General features: G+C 30.7%; 1 protein-coding gene across 1 annotated transcript in view; it reads left to right on the top strand.

Moving 5' to 3' along the window:
- Positions 1–15242, top strand: part of Ptp36E (protein tyrosine phosphatase 36E) — a 96696-nt gene that overhangs the window by 70663 nt on the left and 10791 nt on the right. Inside the window, exon 3 of the mRNA XM_068764037.1 lies at positions 8467–8490. Coding sequence (XP_068620138.1) covers positions 8467–8490 — 24 coding nt within the window. The remainder of the gene's footprint in view (positions 1–8466; positions 8491–15242) is intronic.

Raw genomic sequence — 15242 nt, 5'->3', positions numbered from 1 at the left:
ACAAAAGAAGAATAGGCTAGTGCGTTATATCACCTATATCACCTAATTATATACGTCATTCTCTAAGACAAATCCTTACAGTAAATGATTTCTTAAATAGGCAAAAGAAAAATAAACCTTCTGTTAGCAAAATTCCTGTATGAACCTCGGTTCTAGGGCGTTGGCTCGCACCCAAAGGTCGAAAGACTCATACCTCGGAACTTGGCTTACTGTTATCGTAACAGTTTTACGTGAAATATATTTGTAGAATAAAGGCCGTCATTTCAAACAATGATAATGTAATTTTCCTTTAACTATTTTACCTGTTTTTTTTAATTATCGCGGCCATATAAGATACATGGAATCAATAATGAACCTAAAAAAAATTGCTAATGCGATTATCTTTGTGGGCTACATAACAATTATGTTTCATTGGATTAATATTATATTATACATACCACAGAAAACGGCCACCGAGGGAGCTTTAGTTAGGTAGAAACCCCATATTGCCTTTTAATGGCAGACCTCGTCCAGGCCTGAAAGAACCTTCGCTACCATAAACAAAAAGTAATTAATTAAATGTACACAACAAATATTTTTTAAGGCAAGAAAAATAACGAAAATATTCCTATATTCGAATTATTAACATAAAGTTCATAGCCATGGAATTCTTTTTGCCAGTTGTAATCACGGTCAAGATATTTAGAAAAAAAAAAAAAACCAGATAAACTAAACTAAAATGAAAATTATATTTATAAGATCTATTTTCGTTTGCTTTTTTATGATTCAGAATATAATAAAAAAATTACAAATGATTAAATTCAATTAACGTTTTCTGGGATTGTTTTCCCTTAAAAAACCAAATTTGAAGATCAATTGTAAATATTTATGTAACTTTTAGTGCCGACGTGTGTGTTTTAGTGCGTGTTTACGATGTGAAGGTCGCGGGAAGTCACTGGATTCGGGCAGCGGAAGACGGGTAAATGTGGCGATCTTTGGATATGACCTATGCCTTGAAATGGTCGTCTGTTGATAGTGACACAATGATGATGGCTTTTACAGCCAAGCTCATGATTCTAAAAATGATGTTCATGTAACCAAATGATTACTTATGACACACGTCGACCAAATGTAGTTAACGAGAATATTTGTCTGTAAAAGTATGAAATGAGTTAAAATCTACAAAAGGAAGCAGTATAACGGGGTCAAGTCGATAATAAAGGAATTGTGAGATTGAAGATGCAGGAAATAGTTTCTAAGAAGCGGTTCATTCAGGAGCTCTCGCTTTGCTTTCCGTTCCCGCGAGATACTCGAGAAGTTTGAGAGCATTTTCTTTAGATTAAAGTTTACTTTGTATTATTATGATTGTGTTGTGAACAGTTATTAACATTTTAGGCGAATAACATGCAGTACGACTGGGTATACGTGTAAAAACTTTAAAAAGTTCAATGTCTAGCTCATTTAATTTCAATTAATGTATACCCTTTCCAAAAATCAATGATTTTATAAATATTAAGTGACGTAATTAATTCAGACTCCTACATATTAAAGTTATTTATTGTTTACTATCCATTTTAAGCAAGTACATACATAGTGTCGCTTAAATCAACGTCAAGCGTCAAGCCGAAGTCTTTCAGAAAAGGTAATGGCTAATCCGATATCCGGTAATGTTTTTTATTTTTAAATAATCCAGTAATGCTTTTTAAAAGTATTGCCTTTCAAAAAAGCTACACTTCGTGAAGTTCTTTCTTTTACTTTCACTATAATTTTTTAATTTATCATTTTTTTATTCATTTGTTACTCAGTAACCTGTGTAAATCCTAAATATATTGATTACACTGCAATGGGCTGATTTCAAAACAAAGTTGCAAATTTTGTGATCAAATATGTGTTAAAATTTGTTTTAACATCCAACGTTGATTGATCGTTTTGAAAAAAAGAAGTATTCATGTTGGCAGGTGACATCAAAGGATAGTGCTAAAGATTTTTTTTTAGATAAGCTGGCATCGGCCCTTTCTCCTGATTATGACTTAACGTTGATTTACATAACACAATCTTTATAATAACTAAAGCTACTTTTTGTATATAACTGATACACTCTCAAATCATTTTTATCATGGTTCGATAATAATGTTATTTTGTTCGTCAACTGGTCGGTAGTTTGTAGATATATACTATGTAGGTGTCATAATTATATATTTATAGAAGTTTCAGGATTTATAATCAATAAATATTGACAAATACAAGACAGGTCATTGAGGCGACCTTCAAATAATTACTACGCCTTGCAGTTGGCATTTATAGCTGAAAATTATTATAATAATAAGAAGATCAATAAACTACATTGAGGCCATGTTAACAAAACAAAATATAAAGAATTTTGAAAAAAAAAGAGAAAACATAACAAGATCTCGGTTATGCGGCGGGTATTTTTACATTACTAAGCTCGCTCAGAATTTGCAGAGTAAAAACAGGGTTCAAAAAAAAAACTTTCTCTCACCACACAAAATGCGGACGAATAAAAGCGTTGGATTTTTTTTTACTTTTTAATTTTAATTTTTTTTAACAAAAAGCCTTCGCTTATAAAACTGCTAAAGAAAAAGCATTACATCTACACGAATAGTAAACAAAATCAACAATAAACGAGACCCTGAGCCAATTAACCGTACGTTTGCTCGGTCTCTCACGTAAATCCTATTTTATATGTGAGAGTACATAGTGCGAGTTGTAAAAATTTTACTTCTCTCCATGTATCATTAAAAAACGCGTCACTATTTAAAATGTTTTCACACATGGGTACGAATGATTAAAGGTATATGGACTATGTTAACGATTACAAAAGCAACTGACATAGTCCAACAGAGTTACACATTAAAGTTCTAGTGGGTAGGCGACATACAAAAAAGCTAAATGGGTACAGGCCACTTTAAACCGGTCCTCAAAGAAATATATATACAGCTGAAAATAATGTTCTTCTATGAAACGGTTCACTGTTTCTTTATGTTAAGCAAAATTTATTACAATTTTTATTTCCAATTTACAAATTACAAGATTTTAACATTTTTATTTTTAAATTTAGTTTCACTTTGTAATTAACAAATTGACCAAAATATTCAAATTATTCTTTTGTTATATTATATATTGCATATTTGTACATTTTATTAAACATTTAAATAATTCGTAATTTTAAAACAGGAAAAATAAGTAGCTCGTGTGGTAGCAAAAGTCTTAGAGGACCATTTATATTTTTATATTTTCATTTATATTTTCATTTATATTTTTTTGAAATTTGATATTGTTGAAATATAATATTAATATTTTGCCTCGGTAGAAGCAACGAACGTTTCCCCGGAGGAATAAAACAATTTTCGGGCATAATCAAGGGCGCAGCTTGCTGAACGTTACTTTATTTATTCGTGCGTAGAATCAGTACTTCCCAAATTGTTGAAGACGTCGGAAAATATTGCTATGAATATAATTTTCGAAAGAATAAATCGTAAGGTTTTCCCTTGATATCGTTTCGTATTCCTTTTACCACTTAAATGTTAGCTCAGTGACAAGAGAATTATTGATGTACGTTTGATGATTGCACGTTTCACATTTTGTTTTGTGTACACAGAAGTCGTGCGCACGCATTTTTCTATGTGATTCGAAATGTTAATCCTTAGACGAGTAAAGCTCTGTCTATATAAAAGTATATATTTAAATAAACAATTAATTCTCTGTGACCTAGCGTTGACCAACAATTAATTCTCTTGGTCACGCCATAACTTCAAAACGACTTTACTGATTTTTTACCTTTTTCCATTATTTCATAATAGGTTGTTATGAATACTTGCATTAAAAATGTTTGAAAACGTGATGACTGTCGAATTATTCGCGTTGAATAGTTTGCTTCGAACTACGCGCGTTTAACAATTCACGCACAACAGATTTGTGTTGTCGTTTAAATCATAATGTTAAATTTCTAATAGGCTTCTTCCTGCTGACTATGTTTTTGTGCTGTCTTTAAATAATACAAAGATGGATGATCTTTATGTATAAATAGACATTAATACTTTAAATACCAATGTCACGTTGATTACAAGAAATAAATTTAATTTTCATAGATTTGTAAAGAAAAAACCGACTACAATACAAGAAGATCACTACATAATTAATGATAAGTAATACTGGGGTCTCTTATACTTTTGAAACTCATGCTTTTCCCATGTTTGTACATTTTTGCTTTTTAACAATAAATACAGATAATTTTAGTAAATGTAGTAAAATACATTAAAAAAGATGCTTTATTAAAAAAAAACGCTCTTTTAAATAAAAAACTTTACCTGGTTTTTACCTGATCGTCGTTTTAGACAATAGACGCCCACTGATATCACAGCATAGACCTCCCCCATAGATATCTATGGGTGGATATACGAGTATCATAATCGCCAAATTTGACAGACGAGTAGGCCATCGCTGTGTTATAGTACGCACAGGACCCAGCTGTCCATCCTCTGTCAAACTTGTTTGTGAGCAGTGGTAATGCTATACAACTAATGTACAAAGTGTTAAAAAATTATATCGTTTTCGGAACCAGAATCAAAATCGGAATCGAACTCGTGACTTACAATCGCAAGTCTCAGTCCCCTACCGCTGGGCTGCCACTGCTTTATCAGATGAAAGAACTAATATGATTTTAAAATTCAGTTTTTACCTGTCGGATCAAAAGCGAGCGAGGGTTAAAAGAATTTCAAGTGAAAAGTAAACAAAGTTAAAAAAAGAAATATTTTAACGAGTTCATTTTTTATGAAAGGTTACTAAAATGTTTTGCGCTTAATTTAATAATTATGATGAGATTTACATCAGCGTTCCAGAATTTTCTTTGGATTTCAGTTCTACCCGTTATTAAATCAAAGTTGATTTTATAAAATATCTTTTGAGGATATTATGCACGGTAGGCTAAGATAGAATATAACATAGAATGAGTCAAAAGAGATTTTATTTTGGTGGTAAGAAATTCTAAGAACCTTGCTTACTAAGTAGCTTCCTTCTATATGACAACATAATATTTAACGAGACTATGTATGCATATTTTTGTTTACAAAATATTATCTGCAGTAAAATTCTTATACTGAAGTTTTGCAAATTTCTTACCAATTGTTCGGAATTTTCTACTGCGTGATTATTTATTTAATAAGCTTTAATAAAAAAAATATTAGAGCTTTATATAGATCGTAATATCTATTTAATGCTGGTACAGCACCCTAGCACAGCGATAACCTAATCTATAGTCGTTTAGACTATATTTTTGCACCCTTTTATACCCTTTGCACTTTGCTTTTTGCGATCGTATGTCACAGGTTCAATTCCCGGGATACGATCTTACATAATTCACACTTTGTGCATATTTATATAGGATTGCCACTGCTCACAAACAAGTTGCAAGTACTACGGCGATTGCCAACCCGCCTACCAAGCATGGCGGTTATAATATATCCCCCAAAAAAAATATTTATGGGGGAGGCCTATGCTATGATATCATTTGGAGTCAATAGGTTAAAATGAGGATTGACGATCCATTTATGATTAAGGCAAAGAAAAGTAAAACTACAAAATATATAAAAATAAATGTCTCGTTTGATGCCATTCATCTGAATGTTGTTTGAAATTCTTTGGCAGATGCGTCGCATCGTCTTGAAAAAATTTGTTGGCTGCCGAAGCACTTGAACTTATTACGTTGTGAACTGTCACTGCATTTTGGCAATGGAACAAAAGTAATATAATAAAAGAATCTAATGACTCTCAATTTTGTCAATTAATTAATTCTAATGTCTTATTAGAGATGTTCTTGAAACCGAAGAATGCCAATTCTGTATGAATCTGTGTGTAAATGATGACGTGGTTATGAAAAATTCACTTTTTATTAACCACATTTTTTTAATGTTTAGTTTAGTCGGAATCACACATGCATCGTAGTGTGTTTTAAAACGAAGAATTTTCTATGAGATTTATTTTTGAAATCGAATAAATAAAAAAATAAATGTTGTATTTTAAGCTAAAATTATCTCCGACAATAAATCAGCGTTCATTGATTTTAACCGTTATAAACTAAATCGCTTTTACTACGCAACTTAAACAATAAAACCTGCTGAACCTGAAAAATGTATTTCGATACTTCAGTTTTAATAATTTGTAATCATTTTAATTTGTAATAAAATAGGTCCTTTAAATACAATTTAGGCTGTACAAAGTCATCCTGTCCCGCAATAAAAGAAATTAAGGGCTCCTATTGTTGATATTTTGCTTATATTAGTTAATATAAAGAAAAAATAACAAAAAAAGCATTTATATAAGTGATATAAATGATTGCTTTACTATTGTGCCGTTCCAACCATTTTAATAAAGATTTTGTTTAATAAGATTAAATAGATTAATGTTTTAGGAGACAAGGTCTTTACATCGCTCATCTGTAATTTAGACAGTAATTTATGTTAAAAAAAATTTACAACTTAGAGAATTATATCATATTATCATAGAACAAATATATAAGTTATCGTAAACAGATTTTTTTTATTTTACATATTAATAAGGTATTAGAATCATAAATTTTTAAGTTTCCTTAGAACTAATTTTCTGATCTGTACAATTTTAAAATACTAATAAAAATGAATCATAAGTTAATTTATAAATTCAATAATATTTTTATGCTGCGATTATAAAACGAACGGTTAACAACATTAACAGTATACGTTCAACTGTTTAAAATAAAGCGTACGTACATTAAAGAGCCGGATACAATTGTGTTTTATTCATAAATTCACCGGCGATTTCAAAAATAAATAAAAAGCAATGTTTTATATGTTATACAGCTGAATTTTTTCTACATTGAAAGATGTGATATTTATAACCATTCGCGAACATGAAGATTTATTTTACATGCACGTACGAAAGTAAAACATATTTCGTTATGCTATAACGGAGTAGAGATAGCCTTGCTTGTCAAGATTGCAATAGACTACTTTATCGAATCTCGGATATTTCTCATTTATGTGTAGTAATAAATCTTTATAAGCCCATCGTTGCATATTTTTGTATTAGAAATGTATGAAAAAAGTTGTGAGTTTATAACATACTTGTATGGACGTACACTATGAAAGGTTATGAAAGAACCATAAACATTACGCAGAACTGCATAGGTATTTAATTTAAATAAATATTTAAAATTAAAAGAAATCCTAATTTTACAAAAAAGAGTATTGATTTATGCGTGTGTTAATTTACTAATATATGATTTAATGACCCTCTTCTATATTCACTATAACTATACTAAGTAATTGCTAGAACTGTGAAATGGGTGGAAACTTTTTACGATTAGAAAACATTAACAATATACGAAAAGTGACATATCATCGTTACGAAACCAATATCTGAACTGTGTCTGAATATGTGAACTTTCGGATAATGTCTTCCGGCTACTATGAGTTCACAAATTTTCGTATAAAAAGTATTATTTTCGTATTACGTCTCTCTAAGTATTATATAGTGAACTGTGATCGCTAAAACATATGTGACGTATGTTGATTATCTCTGGTACACTTTTATCACGTGGACGGAAATCATGTAAAACGTGCATGATATCCACCTATCTGCAATAGAAACTTTTGTTTTAATGACGTTTGATAATCATCATCGTTATCTCAGCCGTAATATATTCACTGGACATACATACATATATATATATACACATATATATATATATATATATATATATATATATACATACATACATACTATACATACAACTGGACATGGACCTATCCCAGATTTCATGAGCATCCAGCCTCTTACAACAACCTTAAAAAGGTCGTCTACTATGACCTAGGCTGTTCTTGTTCCAGAGCCCCAAATCCCCAGCGATCGACTGTTTTGCACGCAATATGGCTGGCCTTTGACTATTACATGTAAATATTTATTACATAAATTGTCGGTAAATATGTAATATCAATTAACAAAAAATGACAATGCTCATCTACTCGTTTTTTTCTTTTAATACTTCTACTGTTCTATCACTGATTTGGTATTTATATTTATATTCTAATTTTGAATTAATAATTTTGTTTTGTTTTTGTTTCATGTACAATACCACGTCTTCGATAATAAAGGTAAGAAGTTTATTTTGTCATGATGCATTAAAGAGTAATCAAATGTAGCGAAGAAGGTATGAAATTGGTCAAGAAATTATAACAAAAAAAACCTTATTGAAACTATACTCATTCAAGTTATATAACCTTATATGTAAAATTTAACAAAATTATTTAAATATACTGAAAAGATTAACTTTATCCTGTGACACGTGTAGTTAAAACTCATTTTAACAATACGATAGATTAAAAAAAGGATTTTACTCTAAGTACGCACAGACGCGATAAAAATAAATCGAAAAAGAGCTTTGGCAAAAACTCGTCAATGCAGGGAGATTAATGTTTGGTTTTATTATTTCAGACCGAGTCACGTTTAAACCAGAGAGTAAGTTACCGGGTTTGTGCCGAATTTATTTGTGTTTAGAGAGATGAAAAGCTTTAATATGAACGCTAGATTAGAACTAATGCTTCTATTTGCTGCCTTTGTAGAGCATATTCAAAATGAACTTTATGTGGGTGATGTTTCGGGTCAACGTACGGCGGTATGACTAAAAAACGTCTACGAATTGAAAACAGTAATTCTTTTAAAAACTAAACCGCAAACTTATCGAATTTCGTGAGTACCGGTAAGAAAATAATTTAAATATGTTCAGAATTAGAATATGGAACACGATACAAATAAAATGTAGTAAATGATTTAACGCTACCGCTTATTGTGTACGTCTGTTTTAGAATTGTTTTAGATCTAACAACAACTGCTTGTAGAGTACGTAACTAAGTTTTAAACTCGGCCGATTAACATAAGCTTCTAGTATAGAACGTTAATCCATATATTCTAGTATAGAACGTTAATCCATTAAAATATTTATTACGTTATAACAAAAAGAACTATTAGAAACTCAAAGTAAGAACGGTTTCTAAGCTATTCTCTTACTTTCATATCGTCTATGAACTAGTTTAGTTCTTCTTAATTAAAAACTTATTCATCTTATTTTATGCACTTTGCGTTACCTTGTTTTATGGGTTTAGTTTATTTACTTTTGCATAGTACTTATCAAATAACGCAGTAAAATAATTTTAATAAAACAATTTTCATAATCAATGATTACGATTAATTAATTAATGCAAATGAATTTAGTGCGAGGCTTAACTAGGAACATTACCACTCTAGCAAATTAGGACCCCAAAATTTTAAAGGTGAATGATGAGTGTTAAAATTTAAAGTATCTGCAAGGATATTTCCTAAAATATTATTTATTTTTTGATGATTTATTCATAGAAATGTATTGCCTAATGTGTTGCTTAGCGAAGCCCGGGAACGATTCGACCATTCTCTTTTTCAATTCGGATTATAATTTTTTCATATTTTCGTAAATGTAAAAAGAAAAAAATACAAATAGTGGTACAGTAATAGGGTAAAATAGCAAACAATAATTTTGTTTTCTCAACTAAATCCGGGAGTAAATTAAAACAAACATTTGTAATCAATTGAAACCATTGAAAGTGTGTTAGGATGAAATGAAAAAATATCGCAACATAAACCTTGAATGAATGAAAATATAATCACGTTATTATTGAAGTTTCGTAGTAAACGGTACAGAAAACTTACTTTTCGTTGTTTATTTTTAGGCAATAAATAAATAGTACATAAATTTATTACTCTGTAATACAATTTAATTTTTAATTTATCAGACAGTTCAATAATTTTTGACAGTAGGTCTGCCAGGGTAACAAAGATGAATATTATCTCATATCAAAACTCATGACAAAGCAACATAAATAATGAACAAAGCGATTAGTATTACAGATTTTTCTTTAATAGCGAAAACGTCGGAAGCGTGCCGTCAAATTAAAATTCAAGACTACATTTGCATACAAAATTAATGCTCAAAAGCGAATACATGTCAGTGCTTTTTTTATTTCATTTATCAAATTGGTAAAAACGGAATACGAACTACAGACTTCAAAATAATAAACGTTAAAATTTGCTAAAATAAATGCATATGTTGTAAACCCTTTTATTTACGATGAACGCATTTTAGGATGGTAAATGTTCTTTAAGTTACATTCCTTTTATTATTATATATTTATTATAATTTATTACCTAAAATAAACATCATACGTTTGAATATTTATATAAGTGCTGTTAAAAATCGTACTCATAACCGATAATTGATGGTAATGCAAGAGCCCGTGATCATCGTCTGCGTTTTTGTAAAACACAAGAAAGAAGGCAATTCCATAGTCGGCAATAATTATGGAATTTAGGTGATAGTGGCTTTAACACGTAATAGGTAGTTAAATAATAATTAATGATTGGAACTGCCTAAACTATTTAGCTACTGATAAAATATTTTATTGAATAGCTATCCATGTAACACATGTGAAATACTTCTTTTACACTACAACGTAAGCAATGTAAGTAAGGGTTGATACTATGTAAAGTGTGGTGGAAGTGGTGTGTACTGGAAATGGATCTGGGTTTTCTAATATTGCGACGTAAAAAAAAATACGCTTTATAATTTGTCGAAAGTATGTTTTTATTTTACACACCTTTGATATCATTTTATAGTCAAAGTAAAATAACAAATTTAAAAATTCTTTTTACATGTCATGAATTACCACTATTTTTACCAAGATGTCAAAAATAAACTACCTCGGACCTGGGCAGAACAGGCAAAGGAAATGCAGCGGTACTAGTTATTTCCTTGAAAACCGTGTTTTTAAATATCGCGCTAAGCTCAATTAGTTTAACATACGGTTTCTCCGGAATGCTCACATCTTTAATCTACTCTATAATATTCTGTTTGATTCTCATACGCCTTTTTATCTCAATTCTAAATTTCATCATTTCTCCTCGACAACTGACGAAAATTCGTTGAGATCATCTGAGAAAGAGATTCAAAATGTCGGCGCATGCGACATCGTTCATGGCCAAATCTTTTACCTCACAAGCCGTTTGATGCGTTACCACTGAATATCTATAGAAGACGTGCTAAGTCGCTACCTGTTTTTAAGAAAATGGTTAAGTAATATTTATTCGACCATTGATTACTAATCCATATAACTCAGTGTATTTTTTTCTATGTTTCTTTACCCTCTCTCAGGCAATTGCGTTATTATTTATTATTGTATTCATATTCATCTATTATTATATATAAAATATAGGTACATATTAAATTAATATGTATGTATAGTGTACATATCTACCTACCGCCGGTTGGTCTTCAAATAATAACAACACGAAGTCCAAAGTATAAGTGAGTATTTAATTCGAGTTTCGCCCATATTTATACCGATGTATATAAGTAATAATATTTCTATAGAATTTCCGTTTTCGATGCGCCGCTGACGATATCGTAATGTGGCTCCTACATCACTCCTCCTCAAGCAAGCTCCTACAGTATGTACACGTTAACTAGAAGAAATTGCCTTTAATGATAAGACCGCAAATAGTACTTGTTTTTTCTTAGATATTATGCTATTATTTATACATTTCTTAAATACAATAAGTGTTAAAAATATATGTATGATCACATGTATGATGACATATTAAGTTAATACTGTAGCGGACGCGAATACATTTTCCTTAAGTTGATTTATTTTATGAATTTAAGTTCTATGAAGACATTTTTGGTGTTCTAAGCACACAAAAATGAATAAACGTTTTTTTTTAACCTAGGAAGGAAATTACTGAACATTATCTGGAATCTATAATTTTACTTGAAATTACATTACTTAATACTCATTGAAATCGAGTCTTTTGTGTAAAAAATTCGTTTTTACTTGTAGTTTATAATGCTTACGTTACTTTCTAAGAAAGTCGCAAATAGCTTTTATCTATGAATGAAGAATGCAATGAAACATTCAACTACTATAAATTAACAAAGCTCTAGTGTCTTTAATCTGCAGTGTACGAAGTCTACAATACAAATTAAAAAGATAGACAAAACAAAGTGCGAGCAGATGTCAAGAAGCGTCTCAATAGACTGTAAGTTAGCTACAAGTGATCTAAACAAGCCTTTGGCTCGGCGCCAACTACTGCGACATTGACTTAGGTTACGGTACTATTTCTTTTAATCTTTCTCTACATTTTTTTGTTCTAATACAATTCTCATATCAAACAAAATGTCCTACACTATAAATTAATAATTAACACATATAATATAAACGCGAATTATTGCTAACACTTATTGAATCCCAGTTTTGTAATTCTATATACATTAATTTTTATACCAAAATTAATTATTGAAATAAATAACCTTTCGATCATAGATTTCATATCTAAAACGTACAGATGATTAGTTTACGTGTAAAAGTTGTATGCTTTATGTGTAAATGAGATGAATTTATAGCTATTTGTCAGCAAAAATCTTGAAAGCTTTCACACCTCTCTCAAATCATCCTGTAGAAAGTGATCACTGTAAATTATGTTACATTAATTTTTTCTTTCGGAATGCGACAGGCCACCTTTTGGCAATACAAAGTATGAAGCGACAAATAGTAAACAATAATTTAAATTATTATGTTTTTCTTACTATATTAAAATACTATCATTAAATTATGTGTTTTTTCAAACCTTTGATTTTTATGGATAGGTTGTACCATATATTAATTGAAGAGCGAGCAGTTGTAGCCTAGTATTAAGGGACTGAGACTTGCTTGATCATAGATTGCGGGTTTCCGTGGAAGCAATCTTCTAAAATTCAAAATTTGGTGCATTAAGTACTTTAATTAATTGTCACTGCTCATAAATAAGTTTCCAAAGGATGGGCAGCAGCATCCTCCCGTCTGCCAATCGTGGCGATCATGTTGTTTCCCAAATAGATTTCTTCAGGGGAGGCTTAAACCTACGGTAGATTATTTGATAGCAAATAGTATACCTCATTCTGGTGTATGATTAAACTAAAAGTTAATTAAAAGTTTTCTGCTGTCGACCTATAAACCAGAAACTGGTTTGTTGTATGTGATTCATAATCTCCTTACCTAGTTCATATTCAAATGCTCCGTCCAAATTGAAATTCAGTAAGCAGGTATGCGGGTACGAAATATTGTAAGTATTCCCAGTACATTCGCGAGTAACAATGCCAACGTTCAAGTGTTCGTCGAAATGTTATTTTTCCGTGCAACCTCTTTTAACCAGCATTACATACATACGTATAATACTTGCTACCCCTTTTAGACTTAACAGTTACTACATATAAGTAATAAACATTTAAACAAACATTAAGAATAAGTTTGGTTTTGTTGAGGGTTCCGTAGTTTATAAAGGTTCTTTAAAGGGATCTTTATTATGTTTATAATTGTAGTTTCTAAACAAATATTTAGTACCAGTTAAATAAGTAATTGCTAAAAAGTAGACATTTATACGACAAAGGCCTTTATGTCACGTTATCTATTTTTTTGTCATTGCTATTTCTTTATACCAATAAGTTACAAAGCAATTAGGGAGATTGTCTACGGTGCTACAAAAATTTAAGCCAATTCAAGCTCTACGTCGTCGTTACTTTAAAACATTAGGTGAGGTGTGTCTTACTAGGCCAGATATTTTGTCCGGATAAACGACCATTTGCTAAATAAACTAACTAACAGAGAGTTTACGTTTCGTATCCATTGCGTAAAATAAATTTAAAGTACTCCTAGATACAGGATTCATTTAAAGAGCGAAGAAAGACGATGTCGTTTCCCTTGGACGTTTTGTTATGATCCTAGTAATTTTTTTTTCTTGAAAATTGTCTGTATTAGCGAATTTTCTACTTTTTAGAAGATTTATGTCATAATTAAATCGAAAACATGAATACGTATCATGAAACTCTATAGTGGATACAACAGCGTTAATAAAGATTAAGGGATATTAAAAGACCTCCGCTGGAGCTCAGTTTTTCATCAATTTTCCCATAAGGGCGCACAGAATTGTCATGCCTTTGTACTGTCAGTTAGATGACCCATGTCACGGTTAAGTAAAGTAATAAAGTTAAGTAAGGACAAGGTTTTATTTGGTGAGGTATATTTTATTTTCTCTTTCCCCTTTGACACTTATCTTTTGCGTGAAAATATTATAAAAATATAACTACTTTTATCGTAAAGCATACAATTCTTTACGATAAAAGTAAAATAAAAAGTAAGTCAAAAGTAAAAAGTAAGTCAAATTACGTTTACAACAACTCTAATTTGTAAATACGTTAGCGATCCATCCTCAGTATTATTCATGTTAATATGATTGATAAATGTTAAGTATTTTAACGAGTTACACAGAGGCGTAACACTGAAACCGAGTGCAGGCAGGTTTTAAATCCGTCGATAAATTTTCAGTCAACTGGCTTTCATAGAGCGTTAATAAGCTAGCGTTGAAAATGTTTCACCGACAACAATTTATAAATTAAAATTATGTCATAAAATTTCATATTACGATGATAATTTAAAGTTACTTCAATTATTATCAAGATAATAAGATTTTACATTCAGCTCTCGACATTACGAAACGGCAGTAATGAATCCAATAAATAATGAACGGCAAGTTGTCGTGGCAGTGGGCCAGATCACCTGGCGCGTAGAACAAAGGACCGCAGGGGTCTTTAGGCTCTGGAATAGAGACCACGGACCGACATGAGCAGCATAGGACATCTTGTGGGTGGACCGTTGATCTTGTTAAAGACTTTGTCCAACTATAACGCCGAAACCGATGATGAGCTTTCGCAATGCCTTTTCTAATTCAGACGCTACTACAAATGGTACATGAAATAAAACAAAGCATTTTTATGATAAACATTCAACAAACTAAAGAAAAAATATAACCATAAGGAAAAAAATAAAAAAGCGTATTACGTGGTGAATTTTTAAAATTGTGCTATAGAAAACCTAACTTTTTAATAAATTATATTTAAGCAGCACTGTTCTTTTGAAACTAAATGTTGTATTATATTACGCAGAAGACGCTACAGCCTGTCCTCTGGGAATTTGTTTGTGAGCAGTGGCAATCCTTAATACTTAATGTACAAAGTTTAAATAATATAATGTTGTATACTGGAAATCAAACCCACGATCACACACGACCAACGATCACAAGTATCAGTCCTCTATCGTTGGACTACCACAATCCATTAGTTACTTAATCAAAGTAAAAAATATCGTCCTGAT

This window comes from Battus philenor, unplaced genomic scaffold, assembly GCF_028537555.1.
Source record: "Battus philenor isolate CCGP_79_NKW_IND1 unplaced genomic scaffold, ilBatPhil1.0.hap1 SCAF_19, whole genome shotgun sequence".
Taxonomy (NCBI): domain Eukaryota; kingdom Metazoa; phylum Arthropoda; class Insecta; order Lepidoptera; family Papilionidae; genus Battus; species Battus philenor.
The sequence above is the reverse complement of the archived record's forward strand: the minus strand, read 5'-3'. Positions and strand labels throughout refer to the sequence as shown.